Source organism: Littorina saxatilis, linkage group LG4, assembly GCF_037325665.1.
Source record: "Littorina saxatilis isolate snail1 linkage group LG4, US_GU_Lsax_2.0, whole genome shotgun sequence".
NCBI classification, from domain to species: Eukaryota; Metazoa; Mollusca; class Gastropoda; order Littorinimorpha; family Littorinidae; genus Littorina; species Littorina saxatilis.
Window position 1 is genome coordinate 26,186,435 of NC_090248.1, and position 27,969 is coordinate 26,214,403.

General features: G+C 45.1%; 1 protein-coding gene and 1 non-coding gene across 3 annotated transcripts; both read right to left on the reverse strand.

Annotated features, from left to right (window-relative positions):
• Positions 1 to 493: 493 nt before the first annotated feature.
• LOC138964332 (ceramide kinase-like) lies at positions 494 to 27,302 on the reverse strand. 2 transcript variants are annotated; one of them, XM_070336252.1, is made up of 14 exons: positions 27,123 to 27,302; positions 26,670 to 26,748; positions 25,236 to 25,432; positions 24,362 to 24,487; positions 23,710 to 23,773; positions 22,682 to 22,824; positions 21,535 to 21,609; positions 20,946 to 21,098; positions 19,535 to 19,640; positions 9,776 to 9,858; positions 8,728 to 8,754; positions 5,338 to 5,552; positions 3,415 to 3,665; positions 494 to 1,705 (listed from the first exon to the last, which is right to left on the reverse strand). In XM_070336252.1, exons 1-14 carry the CDS (start codon positions 27,271 to 27,273, stop codon positions 1,600 to 1,602), a joined length of 1,776 nt encoding a protein of 591 aa, XP_070192353.1. In that variant the 5' UTR covers positions 27,274 to 27,302; the 3' UTR covers positions 494 to 1,599. The 2 variants fall into 2 exon arrangements, with proteins under 2 accessions (XP_070192353.1, XP_070192354.1); XM_070336253.1 differs by lacking the exon at positions 8,728 to 8,754.
• Positions 17,328 to 17,446, reverse strand: LOC138965726 (5S ribosomal RNA). The gene has a single exon (XR_011455500.1). It is a non-coding gene; the product is annotated as a 5S ribosomal RNA (ribosomal RNA).
• Positions 27,303 to 27,969: the final 667 nt, after the last annotated feature.

A 27,969-nucleotide genomic window follows, 5' to 3' on the forward strand; every position in this document is an offset into this window, starting at 1 on the left:
TTAAATTTTTTTTTTATTCTTCCAACCTTTCTTTTATTCTGTCTATATGGTTGTACAAATTTTGCCTCCCCTGCACAAAACACAGCCCTGCCGTTAAACAGTTTGTAATTAAAAGTCCTTCTTTTTCTCTAAAATAAAGTTAATGTTTTGAAATAAATGTTTAAATGCACAGTACTTTTACTGTATGTTTAATGGCTCACCTTGGCACCTACGGGTGACTAGTTTGATTACTCTTGGCACTCAATGAAGTAATTATCCTTGGCACTACATGTATTTCTATAGACCACCACTGAATTCTTTCGTTAATTAAATGGCATTTATCTCATGTACAAAAGTGATAGGAGTCATATACGTATTTTTTCTGTAAACGAGTACGGACATAATTTCCTATGCTGAGATAAGTTTAACATTCACAAACTAGAGGGGTTGGGGAGGATGAATGTGCGCATCTGGGTGGGTTCGAAAGGGGGGCCGGGGGGGGGGGGGGGGGGAATTTCCTATGCTGAGACATTATGTTACAATATAACTGATGTAATAAATAGTTATTACATCATAATGTTATACATGGTTATTATATTATATATGTAATTATATAAAATGATCACATATGTTGCATTCTGTCTCTCTCTGTCATGTTCTATTTATTTTTTTTGACGCTGACGTCATTCCCTGTCTACGTCACTCATTTCGTCATGTAATCATTCATTCGCTTGCGGCTTCGTGGCAGGCGGAAGGAAAAATCGGCCAGATAAGTTTTCGTTATTGTTTGTCTGTGCACATAAAAGACCATTGGGTCGATATATTTGTGAATGTATTGTTTTGTCAATAACAAACGTTCCAACAACCTACCTTTCTTGTTTTTTTATTCTGAATTTTGGAACGTTGGCAGTCTCTTTATTTTTGGATATGCTGAGACAGTTTAACATTCACAAACTAGAGGGGTTGGGGAGGATGAATGTGCGCGTCTGGGTGGGTTTGAAAGGGGGGGGGGGGTGCCTCTTAAGCTGGCCTCTGTTCCAAGAAGAAGAACCACTTCTTCTCTGAGCAAAACCAGGTAGCAACTCTAGGAGATGCTATTGGCTGAAGCAAAGGTTTGTCAAAAATACCTCTTTCAATACTGTATTTAAACGTTTTGCCATTTTCTGTAGAAGGCATGCTCCTGATTGCAACAAGGACTTAAAAGATAAGACTACCCTTGCAGTAACAGCTTTATTCAACACGCATCACTGACTTAAAAGCACGATTATCTCAGCTTACTACAACAAACATTTGGCCAGCAACAAAGAGCTATGTGCGTTAAGTAGTGATCACACTTGCTGTTAAAAAACTGCTGTTCCTTTACAAATACCAATCCTGGTTCTCAAAGGAACGGGTTACTCTGTTTCGCAAAATAGTCAAAATAAGTCAAAAACACAGTGATACCATAATGTTTTGTCAGGTCCAAACAAAATATCAGCCGATATGTATGACAGGTCGCCGATTTCATTTCTGCTAATTTGAGATTTGCACTGTAAAAATACTGGAAATTTTCAACCAATGTGATCCCTGATATGGACATTAAGATCTTGATTTCTACAAGTTCTTTTAGCATGACCGGTGTCAACAGCGACTGCAGGGGTTGCAACAGACGGGGCATTTCTCCGGCTCCTGCATGTTATGATTCTCCACTCCTCTCGCAAACAATTGCACCTGTTGACAGTGTACCCTGCAAAAGATAGAAAAAAACTGTGGTTATGAAGAAACAAGTCGCGTAAGGCGAAATTACTACATTTAGTCAAGCTGTCGAACTCACGGAATGAAACTAAACGCACTGTATTTTTTCACCTAGACAGTACAGCTTCGTCAATCCCCGCGAGAAGGAAATCGCTCACCTCCCACGTGCAAAACGTAGTGATATTGACTCGCCAGAATGGCGCGGTAGCGTATTGTGCTAAGAAGGAAAGCGCGCTTTTCTGTATTCTTGTTAACTTTCTGAGCTTGTTTTGAATACAAATTATCATATCTATATGTTTTTGGAATCAGGAAATGATAAAGAATAAGATGAAATCCTTTTTGGATCGATTTCTTAAATTTTAATCGTAATATTAATTAATCTATTTCCGTTAATTGTGATCACGTTTTAAGAGCAAACATGACATATGTATATATTTTTAGATTCAGAGTGTGATCAAGAATACGATGCAAACAATTTTAAATCTGTTTGCGAGAATTCGATTTTAATTACAACTTTAATGAGCAAACTCATTAATTAATTTTTAAGTCTCCAAGCTGAAATGCAATACCATAGTCCGGGCTTCATCGAAGATTACTTGACCAAAATTTCAACCAATTTGGTTTTAAAATGAGAGAGTGACAGTGCCGCCTCAACTTTCACGAAAAGCCCGATATGACGTCATGAAAGACATTTATCAAAAAAATGAACAAAACCATTTGGGGATGCCATACTCAGGATCTCTCATGTCTAGTTTCATGAAGATCGGTCCAGTAGTTTTCTCTGAATCGCTCTACACACACACACACACACACACAGACAGACACACATACACCACGACCCTCATCTCGATTCCCCCCTCTGCGTTAAAACATTTAGTCAAAACTTGACTAAATGTAAAAATGCACACAATTATGTGTGCAAACATGTACCTGTATGGGTACACAAACACTGATTTATTTTAAAGCATGCATGCATGGGCTGTCACACGCACACACAAGACACAGACTGACAGACAAACAAACATACACACAAGCACCAAAAAAGTCAACACAGCATGATTTAAGGAAGCAGCAAAACTAGACATGCCAATAAACTGCAAACTCAGTCCAATATCCCCTACAACGTTAAGAGCAGGTTATTGAGGGACATTTGTCAAGCTGATTTGACCTGGCGTTTTTTGGTGGCGATCAAAAAAACCTAACATCACCATAGATAATAAAATACCACAATTTTCAGCAAAGTTAATTCAAAGTTATTCAAATCCGAACAAAAAACTGACATGAACGCACTGCAAAGTAAGTTTGGAGTAGACATAGAAAGACATTTCACAGGCTGTTTCACAAACATGAAACAAACATAACAACCGCTTGCAATAACAATTCTCCGCTCAGCAAAATCAAAAGAACGCAAAGTAAGTTACAGAAGACAACATTGCACGCCATAACTCACAGTAATCAATGAAGCTGGGTGTGGACACTTACAATAAAGGCGGTCCTTAATTGAGCCCGAAGTCGACTTCGCCAAGACTTTGTGAAGTCTTTTTATCAAAAGCTCAGTCCTGAAGCTTCGTGCAGCCAGCTTCGCGAAGTATACTTAGCGAAGTCGACTTTGCCGGGCCCAGTTAAAGACAGACTTAACAGTTCTCTGCTAAGCAAAATCAAAAGTACACAAAATAAATGACCCAAGACAACATAACTCACTGTAAATGAAGCTTGGGATGGTCGATCACCTCTCCGTCGCAGTTCCACACGCTGTTTTGAGACGGGCTGTGTTTCAGCGACTTCTGGCTGCCCCCTGTTGAGGACAAGCTTGCCGCCCCGTCTGACCTTGACCTTAAATCCTCTTCTTCCGCTGCCTGACCTTCCTCCTCTCCCCCCTCCTCTTCAGGGTCAAACGCAGGGCGGAACTGGAATTCACGAACCCTGTACACCTGGATGAAGTTGAAGTCGAACTGCAAAAGACCAGGAGAAAAATCATCATTTCATTCTGCAAAGAGAATTAATCATTCCATGAAGTGAAAGGAGTAAATCTAAAACAAAAGGATGGTAATATTTTAAAAGTAAAGACATAAAGGGTACTGATTTAATTTCCTTATTGTTTGTATTTATGTATATTTTGTAATGTTCCTGTTATGTTTATATGGTACTGACCGTGTTATTGCTGCAAAGTAGATGCTGTGTTGTTATAAGTGTATTGTTCTGTTATTATGTTAGAACTATGATGCATTCAATGTTGAAATAGTGTATTCTTATTCATAGTTAATATGTGACCCTCCACCACGAAATGAGTCGCATGTCACCTCGCGCGGTTCTGCGCTAGGCTTAATATAAGTCCGGGGAGTGTCTGGTAAAAGTGTGAGGGTCACCTTGGTCACAGGCTTATAACTCAAACAGTTTTCGCTCTTTTCTAAAACGGTTTTCACCACTGGATAGAGCATAAAAAACTCTTTAGGAAAATGTAAAAATATGAAAATCATGCAAAGGTGACATGCGACTCATTCCGTGGTGGAGGGTCACATATGCAAAGTGCTGAGAGCATAGAAGTACTCTGTGGCTCGCGCTTCAAATGTCCCCATTATTTACTCATTATTAAATACGCCAATAGACAAAGTTAAAAAATAACTGAGTTAAACTTTCAAAGGTTGTAGATGAGTTGTACAGGACCGTGGTGATGCCGTAAGGCATCAAAAGCCCCGAAAGGCTTAAAACACTGAGACAAAACAATGTGTATGCTAAGGGAAGCAACTCATTAAAAGCTCTACAAACCCAGACAGAGCTATGATAAATGAAGGGTCCGAAGTAAGCGCTCTAAATGTATATATATGACAAGTGTGATAGAGTTAGTGAGAGTTATGCAGAACTAGTCTCCTGGCACCTGGGAGAATAACAAGCATTGAAATTAACAAGTTAATTATGGGACTGGGTGGCCGAGTGGTAACGCACTTGCGCTCGGAATCGAGAGGTTGCGTGTTCGACCCTGGGTCAGGCCGCTATTTTCTCCCCCCTTTCCTAACCTAGGTTCAAGTGCTAGTCTTTCGGATGAGACGAAAAACCGAGGTCCCTTCGTGTACACTATATTGGGGTGTGCACGTTAAAGATCCCACGATTGACAAAAGGGTCTTTCCTGGCAAAATTGTATAGGCATAGATAAAAATGTCCATCAAATACCCGTGTGACTTGGAATAAAGGCCACGAAAGGTGAATGCTCGCCTAACAGGCTTGAGGTTTGCTGGTCGATGTGAATGCGTTATATATTGTGTGTAAAAAATTTTTGTTTGTCTGTCTGTCTGTAAAAAAATTCCATTTCACACGGCAGAAATTAATATGTAAAGCGCGGAGAGCACAGTTAATTGTGGTTCGCGCTATATAAGCTCACCATAATAATAATAATAATTACTTTCATCCAGACAGAGCTATTTCTGGAATTTGCCAATACTGTGGAGCCCCGATTAAAGACTTCCTCCCTATGAGATCCCATTTTTTCAGACTTTCTGTTCATAACCTCTGGAATATTACCCCCATTTTAAGACTCCCTCCTTTTTAAGACCTAATTTTCTCAGATTTTTGGAGGTCTTAAAAAGGGGGTTCGACTGTAGAAATCTTATGCCTAACCCTCACTCTCACCTGATCAGCGCCTTGCCGCGGAATGCGAGCCATGTGGCGGAGGTAGTCCACGCGGGAGCAGTCTGAGACCAGAATGAGATCCATGCATCCATCACCGAGGTGAGAGTACGGTGACATGCCCTCAGGGGTGAGCGGACAGCGACAGCTCACCGTCACGGAGTTGATCGCCACGAATTTTCCTGACACTGTGCGCCAACCGTCTGGGTTGAGGGACCCTGTGAGGAAGAAACAATCGACTTGGAATTCAAATTGGATTCGATAATATAAGCTTTATGCTTGAGTTCCGATCCCCTATGTCATATATTGTATGTCACGATATAGATACTAAAACTGAATCAAGTTTTGTTCAAACCAATTCAAACTCTTGCCAATGTGGAAACTGAAGATTTTGCTGAGTTCACAAATCTTTTTGAAATGTATCTGTTTTTGACTTGAATTCTGTGAGTTCATTCATTCAATGTAATGGCAAAAGTTATAATCTTTCTGAAAACATTTTTCTTTCTTTCTTTGTTTCAAGGAACATTAGCCTGCTGTTTAACCTCATCTTTATACTCTTCCTATGATTTCTCCATGTGCAGCATAAATATGGCCATTTGACTTAAAAAAGAAAACAAGTCGCGTAAGGCGAAATTACTACATTTAGTCAAGCTGTGGAACTCACAGAATGAAACTGAACGCACTGCATTTTTTCACAATGACCGTAGTCCGCCGCTAGTGCAAAAGGCAGTGAAAGTGACAAGCCCGTTTAGCGCGGTAGTGGATGCGCTGTGCTGCATAGCACGCTTTTCTGTACCTCTCTTCGTTTTAACTTTCTGAGCGTGTTTTTAATCCAAACATATCATATCTATATGTTTTTGGAATCAGGAACCGACAAGGAATAAGATGAAATTGTTTTTAAATCGATTTTGGAAATTTAATTTTAATCATAATTTTTATATTTTTAATTTTCAGAGCTTGTTTTTAATCCGAATATAACATATTTATTTGTTTTTGGAATCAAAAAATGATGAAAAATAAGATGAACATAATTTTGGATCGTTTTATAAAATAATCATTTTCCTCGAGTACGCTAGTACAAGGGCTCAGCAGACTTTAATTGTGTGTCTGTGTGTCTTTCTCCACTTAACAGCTTATTGCTGGGAAACTACTGGGCGCAGTTCGTTCAAAAGTTGATACACTAACTTGATAATAGGTCCGATTGATCGTATTAAAACTTCATAATGTTACCTGGGACCTAAATGCGAAATAAACCACAAAAACGACTTGGCCGTAGGAGGAGTTCACACCGGCGGGGCAACACGCAGCCATTGACCTGATAGAACAGCCGAACGCGTCACACAAAAATACGTCATGACAAAGTTACACGCAAAGCGAAAGAGACTTTGACGTCATTTACTTTTGTTCGGAATTTTCCGTCTGTTCCTAGCTTGTCAGTGAAGACCTGACGTGAGTAAGCTTACCCAAAACGTCTTTGTTCTCTATTCTCATTGCAGCTGTGAAATAATCAGTCTTGTGTCTCGGTCGTGTAGGTACAGAGTTTGCTTCTGCAATCATTGTGTTCGTGTTGATGACGGCTTCATAAGACAAAATAATAAGCGAATCTATCGCGAGGAAGACATTTATGTACAAATCACCGAACCCAACCCATTTTCTGTGTGCATTTTTCTGAAGAATAAACTGCATGTGGTTAATTTCATCCGTTTAATGCTTGTCGAAACATATCTGATCACAGATGAGGTCGCAGTTTGTAGGTTGAATCTATGAATCGGCCAGAGATAGATCTGCATTTCTGGTCAGAAACCAACATTCACACCACAGACATTCCAAACATTTATATTTATTGAGCGAGCCAGTCTGAAGAGTACTCGGGTCCAGCGCGAGCGTTTTTTTATAATTACAATTTTCCGATTTTTAATGACCAAAGTCATTAATTAATTTGTAAGCCTCCAAGCTGAAATGCAATACCAAAGTCCGGCCTTCGTCGAAGATTGCTTGGCCAAAATTTTAATCAATTTGATTGAAAAATGAGGGTGTGACAGTGCCGCCTCAACTTTTACAAAAAGCCGGATATGATGTCATCAAAGACATTTATCCAAAAAATGATAAAAACGTCTGGGAATATCATACCCAGGAACTCTTAGTCTTATGTAAAATTGTATAAAGATCGGTCCAGTAGTTTACTCTGAATCGCTCTACACACACACACGCACAGACACACACACACACATACACCACGACCCTCGTCTCGATTCCCCCTCTATGTTAAAACATTTAGTCAAAACTTGACAAAATTTAAAAAGTACAAATTAAGACATGCTTGGGTTCTAATCAAAGTCAGGAATTATAGAAGTGGTTTAAAACAAGATTTAATCAATCATCCATTGGTACGAAACAGGATATACATATTAACAATCAACAAGCTGTAAGCTGATTAATTACACATTTGATTCCACAGACATAGGCTGAATAGTTGGCTTACCATCATTTTTGATATTTTTCAAGCCATAAATAATAGAAATGCAAGAAAGGTTTCCAGAAATATAAGGGCAGGCACGTCATACAAGCTATAGGCAATACATATGACACTTAAGTTGTACAGAAAAAAGTATGACTCACATGCTCCAAGTCAAGCGATTAAACAATCAAAACAAAATTTCACTCCATTGTGCAATTATAGCCAATCACACTAAAAAAACAAAAGCATCAGACGTGCTAAGCCAGAGAGAGAAGGTATGTTTTGGAGAGGGAGAGGAAGGGTAAAATAGTCTGTGGTTACTGTACAAGTGTGCAGAAATGTTGAATAAAGGATATTGCAAAAACAGACCCACACACACATAGACCCACACACACATAGACCCACACACACATAGACCCACACACACACACACACACACACACACACACACACACACAAAAGCTCTAAAGATACCTTACATCTACTGAATACCATTTGGAGCGAACAATGAAACTTTTTCAAACACTACGACCACATAACTAACATATTCAACAGCATGGCTGCCTATGGCGAAACATGGAAAATGTGCTCAATCGTTCATGTGATTCAAATGGCAATCTTCTACATTTGTAATCGAAGATGCTGGAACAGACAGCTTTTTAAAACAATATGCAAAGTTCAAGCAAATGTTTTTTTCTTCATTTGGACAGGTTCGTGTAATATATATACTTTATGACTGAAGACTTGAACAACCATTCAGCCATTTTAGGAAGGACGATAACTTAGAAGCCACAAACTACACAAACATACAGACATCTTGTGCATGCAAGGCAAGAAGCACACAGATTAAATCATATGTGCCGAATACTTGACAACATAACATATTGTGCCAGCAAAAGACAAGCTAATTATGCTGAAAATGCAACACAAAGTACCGTCACTGTATTCGCCACTCCCCAGATCTGGAAAAGAAAATCCCTACAATATTTAGTGTGTTTTTCTTTGATTTCAAAGACATGCTTTATAACTCACCAATATTCAACTTTAAATAGGATTAGATGTACATGTAACAAACAAACGTATATCTAAATGGTTTATAAGGGTTAGTGTAAATTTGGTTGCATTTTTTTTGTTAGATACATGTACATGTACTGTATCTACCTTTCATTCTACCTTCACCCTTGTTCAGTTTCCCTAGAAAGAGACCATGCAAGTCAAATAAAAAGGTGAAATTAAAACAAACAAACGAACACAAACACTAAAACAAACATGCAAACGCTGAAAACCAACCAAACAAACAAACATTTACAACTCAAACACATACCACAGGATTTTGTATATGCCCTTAACAGCTGCAATCTTGTTATGATGACTAACAAGAAGAGCAAACGCTCGATCGAGTCACTTTCGCAGTTCTGAATATTATATGAGGCATCAGATGGACAGGAAGAAATTGCTATTCACAACACAATGAGTCACGTTCACATAAAATTTGAGCCCGGTCACTTTTATAGTTTCCGAGAAAAGCCCAACGTTAAGTTGTGTGTTGCCGAACAGAAAAGGCTAGTTATCTCCCTTGTTTTTCTGATAACGTTCGTAAAAGGCTACAGATGTAAATACTTTGATGTAAAGAATAATCCTACAAAGTTTCAATCACATCCGATGAACTTTGTCAAAGATATAAAATGTCTAATTTTTCCTTTGACGCTGACCTGTGACCTTGAAAAAGGTCAAAGGTCAACGAAACCATCGTTAAAGTGTAGAGGTCATTGGAGGTCACGACTAAACAAAATATGAGCCCGATCGCTTTGATAGTTTCCGAGAAAAGTCCAACGTTAAGGTGGTGTCTACGGACGGCCGGCCGGACGGCCGGACAGACTAACACTGACCGATTACATAGAGTCACTTTTTCTCAAGTGACTCAAAAATTAAGCTGCCCAAGCCGACATTGTATGTAACTAAGGCTAAAAAACCTCAACTCACCAAAGGCAGGAGCACTTGCACACTTGGATAAAGCTTTGTTGGCAAGCTCTGCCTCCTTGCCTGCTCTTTGGCACACCACACACCTGCACAATTAATGTATAACAGGGTCAATGCTTTTGATAGACCAGGAGCCCAATGAGAGCCCCTACATAGGAGCCTAATTTGATGACGTCACGGCAATAAAGTCTGTGGACTCCATAAAGTCTCTTATTTCTAATGCATAGACCGCGCATAGAGCCTTATGTCGGCCATAAAGTTATATAGCTATTCTGATGGACACGTGGGGGAATTCGGGGGCTGTGATTGGATGGTCTCACACATCCCTTTTCCGATCATCAAAGCATAACGATACAAAAGTTGGCCATTTTTGCCGATATCCAAACGATATCGGCAATAACAAAGACGCGTGGTTCCGGTTTCTTCCACGTGTATAAAGTACACGCATACCTCGCCAGGTTTGTTTCTGTCACTCTGTGACTAGTCGACAGACGATGCCATTTGCTTTGTGTGTGTTTTTGTTGTTGCTTACTGTACATGACATAGGCCCTACATTACGTGTAAAATCCAGTTCTTTAACAGGCAACAAACCTTGCAAATTTCCAGAAGTTGCAATCTGAAGCGACCTATCTCGGATTCTAGCAGACGATCTCTCCAATGTTTAACACAAAATCAGCAAACTCTCCTGTCACATAGAACGTCCATTGTATAGTGCAATGTTGAAATGAAGTTACCGGTCTGAAACATTTCGTCGTTTCTTCTGAGACAATCCTTGTTCTCTTATCATCTACAGATTTACCGCTGTCTTCACCACGCGAATTCCCAACAGAAGTCAGACTTTCGAACATACAATCTACGTAGGCAAGCATGATACGTCATGACGTCATATGATTCCTAACATATTGACGTAATGCTAAGCATCCGGTTATCTCGAGTTTTCTCCGTAATACATGTCCGTGGGTTTTTCAATGTTCGGTTATTTCCGTGGCTTCATGCGGAAAGGGAACCGTCGTCTGCATTCAACGACATGGACCATTCTGGTACTTGTCGCTGACAAAAACATGATTCTAACACAGAATTTAATGTCAGAATAGCTATATAAACGCTATTGTGTTTTCAGCGTAGCAATAGGGTCCGATATTTAGACTCGAACAAGTATAATGCGACTCGTCTTCGACTCGTCGGCATTATACTTGTCTCGTCTAAATATCGGGCCCTATTGCTACGCTGAAAACACAATAGCTGTTAATAACAGGCCCCTCCTTCCAATAAGAGTTATGGAACCGGCTATTGGAGCGTTTAAAATGGCGGCTGCTTTCATGCGGATTCAGGATGAGAAAAAATTTGAGAAGCAACCCGATCTTTCTTGACCGCCTACATCCACTGAATCGTTATGATGACGTGGAACTGTGCAGAAAATTCCGCTTTCGTCGGCAGGATATTCTTGCAATCACGGATAAACTGTAAGAGCAACTCGAACTGCCGAATCGAAAGGGTGCATTGCCGCCGGTTCAGCGGGTTATCTTGACTTTGGGTCAGTTTTTACGCGTGTGGATCTTTTCAAGATGTGTGTGGCGAACTGATCGCGGTACATAATAATAATGATTGTAAGGCTTCTTTTTAAGCCTACTGTCTATATGATACTTACCGAGACAGTACTATTCTTGCACATTATCTATTATAGGCCGAAAAAATTGGACAAAACGCTGAGTGGGTACAATTATCTCCCATAACCATGCGCCACCGTGGATCCCAAGCACTGTCCGAGTGCTTCCCCCTTACAGGATGTAGGTGGCGCGTCCTCTTTCTTTATGAGCTGCAGACCCTCAAAAAGCCCATAACATATCAAGAGGGGAGGCGGGAGGGAAACTCTAATAGTACTGTCTCGGTAAGTATCATATAGACAGTAGGCTTAAAAAGAAGCCTTACAGTCAATATAACACTTACCTCGACAGTACTATTCTTGCACAGAATACCAGAGTGGTGTGAGGGTGATATGTAGAGTATTAAACTCCTTAATCAAAATCACTTAAATCCAAGGATTAAGATACCCAGGCAATTTTCGAACAGTACTACCGTAAAAGAAAATATACCCAAGAAACATACCTTAGACTGACGTGACCATGCTAGCAACCACTGCTGTGTGGTGAACTCAATGTCAAAGTCCAGGCCACTCAAAGCTTGACTACCACTGAGTCTACGGCAAGTGGCTAAAGCGATGAGGAACAATTAGTCTTAAAAATCAGCAACTTGATACTGATGCCTGCCAGGGGTTCAAACTCATTGCTACGCAGGAGTTTGAGGACCAGAAAGACATCCCCCTTGGGAAATGAAACCCGAGGTTTAGACACCGCTGCATTGCTAATACCCGAAAGGACATTAGCGATGAGGGAGGACCTGATCAAGTGTTCAGTTCTGCGACCAGTAGCGGCCGCAATCGTGGAAGCGATGGCAGATCTGTATCCAAGAAGAGTCTTAGAAGAAAGACTCTTCTTTTGATACACTTCCACCAGGAAGTTGGCCAAGTCCTGTGTTGAGGGATAAAGCGGCTTTATCCCCTTGGACAAGGCGAAGGTGGCCCAAGCTCTCCAGCGTAAGTCGTAGAGCTGATTAGTTGATCGCCTCTTAGCGTTCAAGGAAAACTCTACTGAACTCTTGTGCAATCCTAGTGCAAGCAGTTTGGAGCGCACAAGAGCCATGCGGTCAAGCACAGACTCTCTGGACGTGGATGAGGGAGGCATGATCGAGGCTGGAGCAGACCTCCCCCGTCCAGATCCAGAGGTAGAGGGTCTACGTGGGTGAGACCGCGAAGATCTGGAAACCACGGAGCTGTTGGCCAGTAAGGCGCGACCAAAATCAGTCTTGGTCGTTCCTGCAGATATTTTGCCAGCACCCTCGGAATCAGAGATGTCGGGGGATAGGCGTAAGCATCGAGGAGCCTCCACAAGAGAGTGAATGCGTCCAAGTGGAACGCATTCATGTCTCGAAAGGGGCTGACGTACCTGGGAAGCCGAGCGCTGAATCGAGTTACGAACAGATCGATCAGAGGACGGTCCCACCTTGCCCACAGACGCTGTAGAACGTTGTGAGCGATGGTCCATTCTGTGGAGAGAACCTGATCGCCCCGACTGAGAATGTCGGCCAGGGCGTTCAGTTTCCCCGGAACGAACTGGACTGACATCCGGACCTGATTGGTCTGGCACCAGAGCAGAATCTCCTCCGCCAACAGGGAGAGGGACCGAGAATTGGTGCCCCCCTGGTGGCGAAGGTAAGCTAAGCATGTGGTGTTGTTGTCCCCGTTGAAAATCAGAGGGGCCAAGGACAGGCCGAATGGGAGGGCCCGAAACTCGAACACCGTGCCCTCCCAAACGAACCGGAGCAGATGTCGGTACCCCGGGGCCACCAGGATGTGGAAGTAAGCATCCTGGAGGTCCCAGACATGGCCCAATCGTTTGGCCGGATGGCCAACCGGACCGACGAAGGGGTTTCCATCTTGAACTTGCACCTGTGAAGGTACAAGTTCAAGGTGGAGAGGTCCAACACCGGCCTGAACCGGCCGTCCTTTTTGGGGACGGTGAACAGGCGGGAGCAGAACCCCAGAGAAGGCTGAGAAAGGGGGTAGACCGCCTTCTTCTCGACCAACGAGTTCACCTCGTCCTGAAGAGCCTGCCATCTGGCAGGCTCTCGAGGAGGGGGGAACGTCCAAGGTAGAGCGGACAATGGAGGTTGTGACGACAGCGGTAGAGAAAACCCCGACCACACCACCCTCAAGAAAAACTGGTTGGAGACCAGTCTGCCCCACATGCCGCGGGCCCGAAAAAAAGGGAACCGCCGGACGAAAGAGGGGCAACTTGAGGGGGCGTCAACGTAGGGCCGGGACTCACTGAAAATTCTGCTGGCGGGCAGGCGCAGGTTTGCGACCACCCCCCCTGGTGGTGCTGCTTCCCCTTACCTGTCTGAGCACCCTTCGTCTTGCTTGGGAACGCAACAGGCGCCTAAGAGGAGGAAGAAGGAGGCAGTGAAACTGGCTTCTTCTTCTTCTTCTGAGGCTGGGAGCTGGAGGTGACTGTAGCACTTCTCTTACTCCCCGCCGCCGTCGCCGAAGCAGCGAGGCCAACCATCAGAGAATCAGTGTTCCTCTGGCGTGTGGACTCCACCACAGAACGAACAGTGTCCGGATGAAAGAGGGAAGAAGGCTGAGGAAACGTGTTCCTCAGACTCTTCCTCATATCCGGAGGCACTATAGAAGTAGGCAGAAAATGATCACGGAACAGGGCCAATAAAGTGGACCAGTGTTCCAATGGCCAATTCTGCCGCAGACGTCACGCACGATCGCACGGCATGCAAAGCCCGATCCACTCGAACCGTGTCAAGGACCCGAGTGGAATCGGACTCTGCCCGATTGGGAGGGTCCAACAGTGTGGACAGCGTGCTCATCCATGTCAAGGCCTGTGATTGGGCCTCGACTGTGGAAGAAACGGTGGCCTCAAGATTGTGGAACGAAGCAGAGCTCAGTTCCACCTTCTTGACCGAAGGCACCTCCCCAACGAACACATCACCGTCAGCCCCACCCTAAACACTCGAAGTCTGGAAAGGGAGAGTTCGAGAGTCAAAGGGAAAAGGGAGGGACGAAACAGATTGGACACGAGGAAACAGTGGAGGTGCGCCTCCCGAAGGAAAGCATGGCACTGAACCCGCGTCCTCCCGAGGAACATAGGTCGCGTTTGCACGTGAATCTGTACTCCTCAGGCGATGTGCTGCCGCTTCCACCGTGGCACTTAGACTAGGGTGGAACGCGAATTGCCGGCGGCCGGATCGTTCATAAAACGAGCCGCCGGCAGACGCGGCGTGAGCCTCCCGCGCCCGGGCCGAAGCGGACTCAAAGGACGAGAGGGCGTCTCAGGGAAGGACGTCCTGAAACTGTTCAAACATCCTTCTAGCTGTGCGAGGACGAGCCTCCTGCCTCTCGTCCTCAGACCCCGGGTCCACGTCCTGTGTGTCAACACTAGACGACAGACGCTTAAGAGAGGCATCCGTGACGTCAAGACGCCGCGTGATGTCTGTCATGTACTGTTGGAAAGTACGAAGCATAGCTTCGGAAGTTCCATCAGAAACCGGCAAGGGTAGAGTTTCAGTGTTAACCTCAGGGCGACCCTGATCCTCCTCCCTATCGTCCTCCGACTCACTCTCCTCTTCACTTCCCGACAACTCCTCAAAAGCAGGAGTGTAGGGAGCTTGAGGGGGAAGAGCCGAAAGCGATGAAGCAGGCTGTGAAGAAACGCCCACAGAAGCAAGAGGCCGCGAAGACCCCTGCCCCAAAGACGAAACGTCTCCAGCAGCCGAAGGGGGAGAAAAACAACAACCCTGCGACTGTTGGGTCAGCCCAGCCAACGAACCCCCGCCATTTATAGACTGAACAGGAACCCATCGGGTCTGATCAGAAAAGAAATGGTCCGGTCCGGTCGGGGGTGCCGATCCGGTCCGGTAGGGTGGTCCGGTCCGGTGCCGTACCATCCGGAGGTCCCGTTCAGCACCGAACCATCGTACCCACAGAAGTGTTCGGGTGGTTAGGTCCGGACGTGGACATACCGTACCATCCGGACCCGTAGGTCCGGTGGTCCGGTATGGTCCGGTTCGGTGCCAGACCATCCAGACCAACAGAGGTGGTCGGGTGGTCCCGCACCGGACCATCCGGACCCGTAGGTCCGGACCCGTAGGTCCGGTACCATCCGGAGGTCCTGTTCGGCACCGAACCATCCGTACGCACAGAAGTGTTCGGGTGGTTCGGTCCGGGCGTGGACGTACCGTACCATCCGGACCCGTAGGTCCGGTTCGGTGCCAGACCATCCGGACCAACAGAGGTGGTCGGGTGGTCCGGACCGGTCCGGTAGGGTGGTCCGGTGTTCCGGTCCGGTGTTCCGGTCCGGTCCCGTACCATCCGGAGGTCCCGTTCGGTACCGAACCATCCGTACCCACAGAAGTGTTCGGGTGGCTCGGTCCGGACGTGGACACACCGTACCATCCGGACCCGTAAGTCCGGTATGGTCCGGTTCGGTGCCAGACCATCCGGACCAACAGAGGTGGTCGGGTGGTCCGGTCCGGACCGGACCACCGGTCCAGCACCGGACCATCCGGACCCGTAGGTCCGGTCCGGTCCCGCACCATCCGGAGGTCCCGTTCGGCACCGAACCACCCGTACCCACAGAAGTGTTCGGGTGGCTCGGTCCGGACGTGGACATACCGTACCATCCGGACCCGTAGGTCCGGTTCGGTGCCAGACCATCCGGACCAACAGAGGTGGTCGGGTGGTCCGGACCGATCCGGTAGGGTGGTCCGGTGTTCCGGTCCTGTGGTCCGGTCCCATACCATCCGGAGGTCCCGTACGGCACCGAACCATCCGTACCCACTGAAGTGTTCGGTCCGGACGTGGACCTACCGTACCATCCGGACCCGTAGGTCCGGTGGTCCGGTATGGTCCGGTTCGGTGACAGACCATCCGGACCAACAGAGGTGGTCGGGTGGTCCGGTACCGGACCATCCGAACCCGTAGATTCGGTCCGGTCCCGTACCATCCGGAGGTCCCGTTCGGTACCGAACCATCCGTACCCACAGAAGTGTTCGGGTGGCTCGGTCCGGACGTGGACATACCGTACCATCCGGACCCGTAGGTCCGGCATGGTCCGGTTCGGTGCCAGACCACCCGGACCAACAGAGGTGGTCGAGTGGTCCGGTCCCGACCGGACCACTGGTCCGGTACCGTACCCTCCGGACCCGTAGGTCCGGTGTGTTCCGGTTCGGTGCCAGACCACCCAGACCAACCGAGGTGGTCGGGTGGTCCGGTCCCGACCGAAACACTGGTCCCGTACCGTACCATCCGGACCCGTAGGTCCGGGGGGTCCGGCAAGGGCCAGAGGTACTGTCCCGCACCGGACCCTAAGGTCCGGTACGGTCCCGTACCATGGGTCCCGTCCGGACCAAACCCGGAGGTCAAGTCCAGTCGGGACCCGTGGGTCCGGTTCGATCCCGACCCGTAAGCCTGGAACGTTCCGGACCCTTGGTCCGGACCATCCGTCACCCGAACACCAGACGCTAAGGAATGGCGTGGGGTCAAGACGGTCCGGTCGGAGGTGTCGGTCTGAGCAACAGAAACAATGTTCCCGTCGCCCTGACCATTCGACAGAAGTACCACGTTCTGTCGAACACCTCCACGTCCAGTAACTAGTCGGCCGGAGCGTTTCAAGAGGGACAGCCACCAGTCACACGGACGTCAGAGGGAACCGTAGTAGCAGTGGTCGTAGGCACGAAGCCTGAAACCCCTGCCCCCACAGGACCGCCCTGAACGGGGTCAATTCGCATCCCAACCCCAGCGGGGAGGGAATTCAGAGACCCCGTCATCTCCTCCGATCTCCCCCCCCAGGAGGCCGAAACTACTGTCAAAACAGCAGCAGACGACCCAGCGAGGGAGTTCAGAGGAGGACCCGTGTCCCTCCTGGCTTCCACAGCGGTGGAAACCGAGGAGGGCACAGGAGAGGCACCGGAAAAAGAAAGATTTTAATGCCAACTGCACCCGGTGTTCCCAGGCGGTCACCCATCCAAGTACTAACCGGGCCCGACGTTGCTTAACTTCGGTGGTCGGACGAGAACCGGTGTTTTCAACGTGGTATGGCCGTTGGCTGTCAAAACCTGAGTCTCTCCAGTAGCCCCTAGATCGGATTCACCAACCCCCAAAGAGGGTTGGGAATCGACCTGCCCCCGGATTCGAGCCAGGGGGGAGAAGGAAACCTTCCCCCCAGGCTTGAAACCGGGAGGAGCTGAAGCCTGAGACTGAGGGCCGGACAACGGCGTCGAAGGGGGGGAAGCCTGTTCCACTGAAGGAGAAGGAGAAAGAAGCTTTTTCTTTCCCCTCGACCTTCCCCGAACCTTCGACGGCGCAGCCCCGCCCGAAGTCCCAGGCTCAAGCCCAGCCTGTTTGAGCAAGCTCGCATTGAGCTTGCTCAAACAGGCTTTCTCCGCCCTCCCTCGCCGCAAACGCAAAGCGTTTGGGGAGGGAGAGTCGGAGCGCCGAAAGATCCCCTTCTCCGTGCGTAAAACATGACGCTGGGCGCCCGGAGAAGGGTTGCCCCCGGCAGACTCTGGTTCCGTAGAACCAGAGCCCAAAACAGGACGAGACATCCTACCTCGCCCTGTACGTACCCTTAAAGACCGAGAATTAACAAAATTCAAAGAAAATTTAGGTCAATACTCAAGTGAATGCGGCGAAACGAGAAGCAGACGACCGGTCACCACGAAGTAGGACGGGAGGCACGCCGAGTCCGCCACACAAAAACGGAGGCACAAGTTGAAGGAAACACAACGTAGCCTCAAGCCAGAAGTGGAATAACACACAATAATCCAACAGGTGAAAGTCCACACAGAAAAGGAGCCTCTTAGTCCAAAATAATCCGGGAGCGTAGCAGAAACACAGCCGGTCTGACACGCGCGAAAAAAGAAAGAGGACGCGCCACCTACATCCTGTAAGGGGGAAGCACTCGGACAGTGCTTGGGATCCACGGTGGCGCATGGTTATGGGAGATAATTGTACCCACTCAGCGTTTTGTCCAATTTTTTCGGCCTATAATAGATAATGTGCAAGAATAGTACTGTCGAGGTAAGTGTTATATTGACAATAATAATACGGGAATTTATAACATCAAACACAGCATGCAGAATCAGCAAGAGAGTGACGGATACCTTTATGGCGAGGGTACCAGAATGGATATAGTTTCCAAACCAAGAGGAAGCCGACCAAACGAAAGCCAAGTTTTATCAGGAGACAGGTGTATGCGGCAAATGGTGTAAAACTGACCCGCAGCGAAGCATCACAAAGCTTGACGCATGCGCAGAGACACAGGATGACGGGGAATCCCTTCCACTATCTACGTGTTAAAAATAGAGCCGCTCTTAGCTACTGCAGGCACTATTTGACCTCATGCATGCAGACCGCTGAGTTCTATAGTGGGTTTCATAGCTAATGCGCTCCACAGCGATATGAAATCCATAAAGTATGTGCTGGCTATGCATTGGGCTCCAGGTTTGGAAATAACTCTTGTCAGGTTGGTATGGGTTGTGAAAAAGCAAGGATGACGTTCAAATGTTGTGCAGAGTACACTCATATTTCTGAAAATACGCCAAGTTTGTTTGTTTGAGCCAAGCCAAGCATGGGTTCCCAGGTCTGCAGGGTAGGTTTCATGAAGCCTTTCATTTTGGGGGGGCTGGTGCGGGGGAAACACCCTATTGCTTTTCCGGAGTCAAGTAATCGACACATGGTACTTGTACACATGTTAGAGTAACACTCCCTCGCTAGTGACTGGCCTATAAAGTCACATGTGTCTGATACACATGTACAGGAACCATCGTGTCGAGTATTTGACCTCGAAAAAAGAAGGGTACTCACTCTTTCACAAACTTTACAAACCCGACAGAGTTATTTCCAGAATTCGTCAATTTAGGAGCTACACAGATGGAATGATACAAGCTACTTGCCTAAATTTGAACAGTCTTGTAAACCTTTTCTGTACATGTGGTCAAAATCATTTAATTACAGTTGATATTAATTAAGCCAACTGTGAGCATAATCTCAGTCCAGCAAATGCTGGTATCTTCGACTACTCATACACATGGAAGAATTTCAAGATTGTTCTTTCAGGAAAATGTAATGTGGATTGAAATTATCATCAGAGATGACCTAAAAGTGTTAATAATGTGACTGACTACACAACTCACCCTGTGTAACATGTCGTCCCATCTCTGGGATGTCCGTTGCTTTTTTCAGCAGGTAGAAATGACACCTCACCCTCATATGCCTTGTTCATGACAATTTTTTTAAAGCCTGAAATGACAGACAAGACAATTCAGTAAGAACATTTTGAAAAAACACAAATAACATTTATAAGCAAGAACGTTTACTCTTAAAACAATTTTAACGAAGAGAAGTGAAGTCATGTTCTAAAGCAAATCTGTCCGTTACACATTTTAAACAATCTAAGCATGTGGTTTGTTTACACACTTGTCCTGAACACAGACATTTACAAACTAAGCGCGAACTCTCCCCCTTTACAACAGTTAACAAACACACACATCTTTCACCGATTGTCACTCACCGACCCCCGGCACGTCCATTTAAGCACTCTCAAATGCTTTAATTTGTGTATGCTTATGTGACTGTGTGAGCACTGACTCTAGCAGTTTTCTCATGCCCTTCTGCTCCCCCTTCCTCCCCTCCCCCCTACCCCATCAGCCCCCCTCCCCCCAAATAAATGAAAGGCTTCATGAAACTTAGAAAAATGCGACCCCCCCCCCCCCCCCCCCCCCCCTGCAGGAGAAGTTGTTTGGCAACCTGGTGGCCCTAAAGAAGATGACGGCATTCGTGCGTGCCACAGGAGTGGGTGTCTGAAAGGAGCCAGGAGGTTTTTTGTTTGTTTGTTTGTTTGTTTGTTTGTTTGCTTAAAGCCATATGTACTCGATGACTATACACGCTAATTGCTTTACCAACAGCTGGAGACAGACTAAATTAAGTTCCCTGCAAAATATTGTGGTCTAGGACCCCTTAAATGTTGAGATATTTGAATTTTCATTTTGATCTGGATCGTCCTATTTATAGATTTGGCAACACATGTAACGTTGATGCAAGGGAGAGAACACCGCGGCTTTGTTGACATCCTCACTTTTTCAGAGGCTAGAACAAGCTGTAATGCATGTATTATGGTCCGCGCATGGTGACGTATCGTCATTATATGGTCTTATGGTGCGTTTGACATCGATTGTGGGCAAACTACACTTTGTAAACACGGGAGTGCGTTAGTATGCCTTTAACGCCCAGCCGACCACGAAGGGCCATATCAGGGTGGTGCTGCTTTGACATTTAACGTGCGCCACACACAAGACAGAAGTCGCAGCACAGGCTTCATGTCTCACCCAGTCACATTATTCTGACACCGGACCAACCAGTCCTAGCACTAACCCCACAATGCCAGACGCCAGGCGGAGCAGCCACTAGATTGCCAATTTTAAAGTCTTAGGTATGACCCGGCCGGGGTTCGAACCCACGACCTCCCGATCACGGGGCGGACGCCTTACCACTAGGCCAACCGTGCCGGTCCAGCCAGGAGGTACAGAAGAAGAAGATGAAACTTACCACTCCAATTGTATCTCTTTGGTCCCATCCAGCGTAGTCGTTCGCTGTCCGCCAGCAGGTCTCCATAGTAACCGTAGCTCGTCATCGTAACAGAATATTTGACAAACTGTTCCTGCTTGTACAGGGCGTTGACATCTACACCTACACTGTCGCCTGGTGATGTAGGAGAAAAAAACACCCATTGGTGACCACAACAAATGCTGATGTGAGGAATGAAAGCGGAAAAAGCAAGAGAGAGAGAAAGGGAGGGAGAGAAAGAGAGAAATAAAGAGAATCAGACAAAGATAAAGAGAGAGAGAGAGAGCGGATGGAGAGACTGAAACAGGCCGAGACAGTGACAGAGAGGTGACACTGACAGAAAAAGACAGGGAGACAGATGAGAGAAAAAAAGAGGTTAGAGACACAGAGAGTAAGAGAACTAAGATAACACACACACAGGTGGACAGAAATATGGCCAGAGATCAACATGGATAGAACAAGAAATGGAAAAACTGGCAGACAGGCAACCAGACCCAGGCAGAAACGCACACACTCAAACATGTGCATTTAAAAAAAGCAGACAAAAAAGAAAGAGAGCAAATACATTTACCTATAATAATCTGCAATGCTGAAGTTAAAGGGTCGTTGGTGCCTATTGTTGAACACACAACGGAGTCTGTGGATCCTGCAAAGATAATAAAATAATGAAATGAGCTGGAATAAATATTTTACAAACTGCTTTGGAAAGTTCAAAGAAATGCTCTACCAGCAGCAAGGCTTCAAGCAACACTGTGGACCTGCAACTTGTGTCATTTTCATTCAAACAGTATGCAAAACTGTAATGGGGGTGAGATGAAACCTTTGCAAACTGTGATACATGTGAAAAATATACCGTCTTATATAGCAAAACCATAGCACACTCTTCCAGTCAATGACTGAAAACTGTCAAAGATCTAACTTATACAATGAAACCCTTCTTTTTCGCCCCCCCCCCCCCCCCCCCCCCCCAATTTAAGACTCTCTCCTTTTTAACACCCTGTTTTCTCAGACTTTCTTTTCATGTCCTGTGTAAATTTACCCCCATTTTAAGACCCCCTCCTTTTTAAGACCTGATTTTTCTCAGATTTTTGAAAGCATTAAAAAGGGGGTAATCTACTGTAACCTGCTGCAGTCTCTTAGCTCAATTCTGATTGCCTTTTTCTACTGCTTCTTGCTTTACAGTGCAGTCCCCCCTCTTAAGACCTCCAAAAATCTGAGAAACTCAGGTCTTTAAAAGGAGGGAGTCTTAAAATGGGGGTTAATTTACACAGGACATGAAGAGAAAGTCTGAAAACACAGGGTCTTAAAAGGGAGGGAGTCGGAAATTGAGGGGTCTAAAAAGGGGGGTTCCACTGTAACCAGCTCGATACTAATTTCATTTTTCTGCTGCTTGGAAAGAGAGAATGCTTACTGTCCTACAGGCTAAATATTACGTCTCTTAAGGACCTGATATGGGTTATATGATTCGAGTTTTACGCCCTCACGGCTTTTGATGTATGCGTGTTTAGGTGGTATCAGCCATCTGCACTTATGGTAGAATGACCAAGATCCATTGTGGTGACACGGGGGTGGGACATGGCTTCCGTCTCTGGGTTTGCACATAAAGTTGACCCGTGTCTGTCCCGGCCCGAATTCGAACCAGCGACCTTCCGATCACAAGTCCAGTGCTCAGTATCAACTGAGCTACCGGGCCCCCCTTCTGCTGCTTCTCGCTCTACCTGCTGGTATAACCCCGATGCGCAGTGGAGGCCTGGCAGGCTGGTGTCTGAAGGTCTGAGCGATGCCCTCATCTTTGTTGCTGCGATTCAGCAGGCCGTTCAGCACTTCAGAAAATGTCCCATCCCCACCGACGCACATCACACTGGAACAGAATTTAATGGACGCTGATAATAGGCGGTTCTGGTGAGGTTATGGCCCCTCTTTCTTTCGGCTGGTAACTGGCGCCACCTCGCGGCAAGATCACACGAGAAAGGAAAAAAACCTTGCATTGGTCCCAAATAGCATATCGGTTTGGTAACAGCTCATGTGTAAGTCGTGCATTTTATACGGTAAACAGACAATGGTCGGTTCTGGTGAGGTTATGCCCCTTCTTTCTTTCGGCTGGTAACTGGCGCAACCTCGCGGCAAGATCACAGGAGATGTCTCGCGTTATCACCCCAGAAGCGCTCATCATGATAAACACATCAGTGTGGGAAAAAATGCCTGGCCGTCCCACAGTATGGCAATTTTCCTTGTTTTTATAAGGACTGTGAGTAACACTTTTAGTCTTGAGTATCATTACATTTTGCTGAGAATAAATTAAATATGATGACAATGATAATACTGATGAATATAAATATGAGGACAGTGATAATATTGACAACCAAGGTGATGTACTTCAATAAAGATTATGAAAATACAAAAAACGGTTCAAGGTGCAAACACATGAAAACAAACCCTTGCAGGAAAAGATAGGCATATGGAGTTGATCATGGGGGTCACAATACCTGACGCATGTTTCTTTCAGGCGAGATATTCTTGGGGCTAGCCGCTCGCTGAGCTGCTCCGGGTAATATTATAGTAGTGAGAAGTGATGGTTAAGTGAAAGTTGCTGTTCTGAGGTAAATAGGGCAAAAACATTTTCTGTGCTACACTGCTTAACCAGGCAAATCAACTTATCAAGGCATCAGGGTGAAAATAAAAATGAAGTCAAATCCTAAAAACACAAACACATGCGCACAAACACAAACAAAGACAATCAGCTCACCCATCTACAGTGCTAAGATCATAGGTCTGTAGAATATCTCGGGCATGGTACTGTCGTTCAGTTTCTGAAAAACAAAACACACCAGAAAAGTCAAATACGTTTTTTGTATACGTGTACGTGTGCACCCATGCTGACTTCATTGCTATGAGGCCCAGTATTTTCTTTTAGCACAATTAGGGGCACAGAATTTAGGAAAAAAAAGTTAAGTTCATAAATATTCATAAATCTGTGTAGAATGACACGAGTGGCTGTTTCGAATCCTACCATCGACAGCAAATTAACAAAACGTTCACATTTTAAATCAGGATACTTTCTGTGTGTTGTTCCTTTCACTTTTCATAGAATAGAAAGCGAGAGGGGGGGAAGGGGGAAGAGACGAGAAGGGGGAAGCAGGGGAGGGAAGAAAGAGACAATCACAAGCATCAAGGATACACGTACAGGGGAACCCCCCTTTATAGACCCCCCAATTTCAGACTCCCTACCTTTTACGAAGACCTTGGTGGTTTTTTTTAGAGTTTGTGTTCAGAACCTTTGTAAATTTACCCCCCATTTTAAGACCCCCTTCTTTTTAAGAAATGATTTTCTCAGATTTTGGAGAACATGTACTTACAAGAGGGGTTCCACTGTACTATAAAACTTTCCAGCAACTCACCAATGACGTTCATTGTTACACCTGCCAGATCGAAAGTTGGCCTGACTTTTTCAAAGACTTTTGGTGCTTTTTTCTTGCCTCCAAAAGGATTGACAAACACAAGTAGTTGCCTGGGTCTTTTACCACCTGTGTAAAAGAACAACATGGTTTTAGCTGCATTGTGCCGCTTCAATGTGCCGTACACAAACTCCACTCTTTATGCCAGAAGCCCTAGACATGCAATGCCTTACCCTGTACATTTCTAGATACAGGTCAGATAACATTTCAACTTCAGAGATGAAAAACCATCATAAAATCTCTGCTTAAGACCTTGACAGTTGCTGGCCTGAACAGGTAGTAATCTTCCGCCTGAGACCAGGGCACAACAGACTGCAACAACATCTGCACAAGATAATGCGAGCTGTGCCCTCCCCCAGAGGCAGAACAGGATACAACCCACATCCTACCGGACTGCAGGAATCTCCAGCCCCTGAGAAGATAGATTTGGACCAGGCCGATGACCCTCCACGAGAACCTGCATGGACCTGTGGAGGCTCTACATAAGATTAAGACAACCAGCTTCATATCCAGAGCTGGACAGGACTCGAAGTGTAAAGGTGATCAACAAGAAGAAGAAGATTTCAACTTTTCACAGCAATTAAAAATGTACACACAAAATAACACACAGTAATGCGAACACACTCTCACATACACACATATTATTCACAATCACATACACACACTCAAAATGACTGAGAATATCAATCAATGAAAACACAATTTGGCACAATAAATGTATTACTATTAACTAGATTGTAAATAAATGAATACAACTGCAAAATGATCATTAGATACTCTTTAAAAGTAAAGAAATACATTGACAACAAATTCTTACCAGGTGCAAAGATCTCATCTCTGATCTTCTCAACCCACTGGGAGCAGGTCACATGGTCTTTGCAGGCAAAAGTCAGCATCTTTTGACGCCATCTGTGCTTAGGTGCTCGCTTTATGATGTAAACATCGAACAATGTTGGATGCATTGGCTGCAGCTCCACTGCTTGGTAGAGTGCTCCTCCATTCCGCATTTTGAACCTGCTCAAAAAGAAATTGTAATGAATTATTTACAAGGTTGGATCTAATAGTAATAAGTCTTCTATTTCGTCTTGATCGCTGTTTTAGACGACCACTCCTGTGGCGCATACAAATACCGCTGTCTTCTTCAGGGCCACTAGGTCGCCAAACAGCTTCTCCTGCAAAGCGGTATCATCCGGCCAAGCTGTGCGTCTTTTTTCCTCCTGCAGCGGGCATTCCTGGAGTAGGTGTTCTGTTTACATGGGTGCAGTGTCTCTGATTGTCCTAGATCTTCAGTTGATCTAATAAGTCAGAACATCATCTGTACAAGTGGACAAGTTAAGGTCAAGGATTGTTTTTTTCTAGACTGAAAACCACACTGAAACACACATGACAATAGACATGCACTCACACCCACACACTAACTACAAAACTACCCCAAAGCATTAGAAGCCACCACCCGAATCTCTAATTGAAATGTCTACCAATTAAGGTTGGAGAGGAGAGAGAGAGAAAGAGAGAGAGAGAGAGAGAGAGAGAGAGAGAGAGAGAGAGAGAGAGAGAGAGAGAGAGAGAGAGAGAGAGAGAGAGAGAGAGAGAGAGAGAGCGAGAGAGAGAATATTGTTTAGACAGAAAATAGTACCAGCAGTGAGATTCGTTGATAGATTCTATAGAAAGATAGCTAGCTTAATAAAGATAAGTAGACACATAAGACCTGAGACGAGTTGCTTCAGACAAAGCGCGCTGAAGCGCATGGAGTTTCTTGGGGCAGTGTGGAAAATTGTTAAGTGAACTGCACGCATGTTTTGGATGTGCTCGCCTACAGCGCAAACTGTCAATATGGCCGCTGCAGTGTTTGAACAGCAATGGCGTGTAGTGAGTTGTGGTCATCTTAATGTCGTTTTAGACGTGAACTGAGGGATCTTGCACTGCTTTTGAAGGTTTAGTGACCAACACAGCTAACAGTAACATTCCCATCATAATGGCCTTCTATTTTATAATTTCACGGATCGAATCTTCTGCTAGCTAGCTCAAGTAGTCAAACTTTCTTTCACATCTCGCAATCACATCATTGCCACCTTTTTTTTCATCACCATCTTGAAGCGCTTGATCTGTCGTGTTATGATTCGTTGCATGGGCCAAATTGAGCAACTTGGCTCAGAAAAAGCGCACTGATTCCTTGTGATGAGAAAAATGTTAGACACCAGATACACAGAAAGAAAAAAGGTTTCAGAAAGAAAGTGCAAAACAGCCTCACTTGTCTTTGGCAATATTTGCAGTGTGTGGTTGGACAGCAATCACTTCCTCCAGTGGTATCACTTGACATTGTATAGTTGCTGGAAAAAAACGAAAGCAAAGACATACCATAAATTCACTGTCTATTTCCGGGTGCATTTCATAAAGCAACCACATGTCCTCTCTATCCCTTTGTCCCTTGTTTTGTTTGCCGTTAATTTACTGTTCGTTGGTCAAGCAATTTCTCGACACAGATGGAGATGGTGCTGCAAATACATACCCTATTGTCACATTCTAACAGCATTAGCCAACAGTCAACTTAACTTAGAACGGTTGTTACTTCAATATAATTTCCCAAATTACCGATCACTGAAACTTGTCGTCCTATTTGCTTTGTTGTGAAATTGACCAGACGAGTCTCGTCAGCTGTCTTTGTTTCCGTCTAACAACGGAAGTTTTGAATCGTCATACTCACTCATCTTGACATCCAACATTCCACCTTCTCCTTGTTTATGTTTGGCGATATGTTCAACCGCAATGTATTTGGGCGTAAGTGTGACATTTGCCTGCTTGTTATCTAATTCTAACACAGACTGATGCAGGATTTTTTCACAGCTGGCAGCCATGTTTGTTTGTAGTGTTACACGCGCGTGCAATGTAAATTTCCGGTATAAACGTGGCCTGTGAAAATATGTCCAACTAGCGGCCAAAGCCTGTTCTATGATATTTTGGATCTTCATGCTGAAAAGTCTTTGAAGAAGACATGGTTTTTTTAACTTTTTTTTTTATTCATGTGAATTTTCTTCTCAATAGCTACATGTTCTTGCATGTTATAGTCTTAAATGTTATTTTGTGATTAGGCGTAACATTTTTTTTTTTAGACGGAAATGTCCCATTCCATTATCCTGACCTTACATTTTTAAATTTTTTTTTTACCTTCAAAATATAAAATAGGACAGAAAATTGATTTGCATCCTTCAAAATGGAAGCAACCCTTTTCTATACATGTCGGGGACACACCTGGCATGAGTTCTGACCAATAAAAAGCAAATCAAAAACAAAAAAAATCACATGACTACAAATAAAGAAAAATAAGAAAGAAAAAAAAGTACTGACCTACCAACCCTAGTTGATTTGGTCTTGTCACCAGAAACAATCTTTTGTTCTTGCCTTACATACATCCCTTTGTTTCATAGATCTTATTATAATCGCAGTTTTGTGTCATTTGGTTATGCATTAATTCTACCGTATGTACCATGTTTTTTGTAAAAAAAATTTAAAAAAAAAAAAGCATTGATCCAAGGACTGTGTCTCAGGTTGGG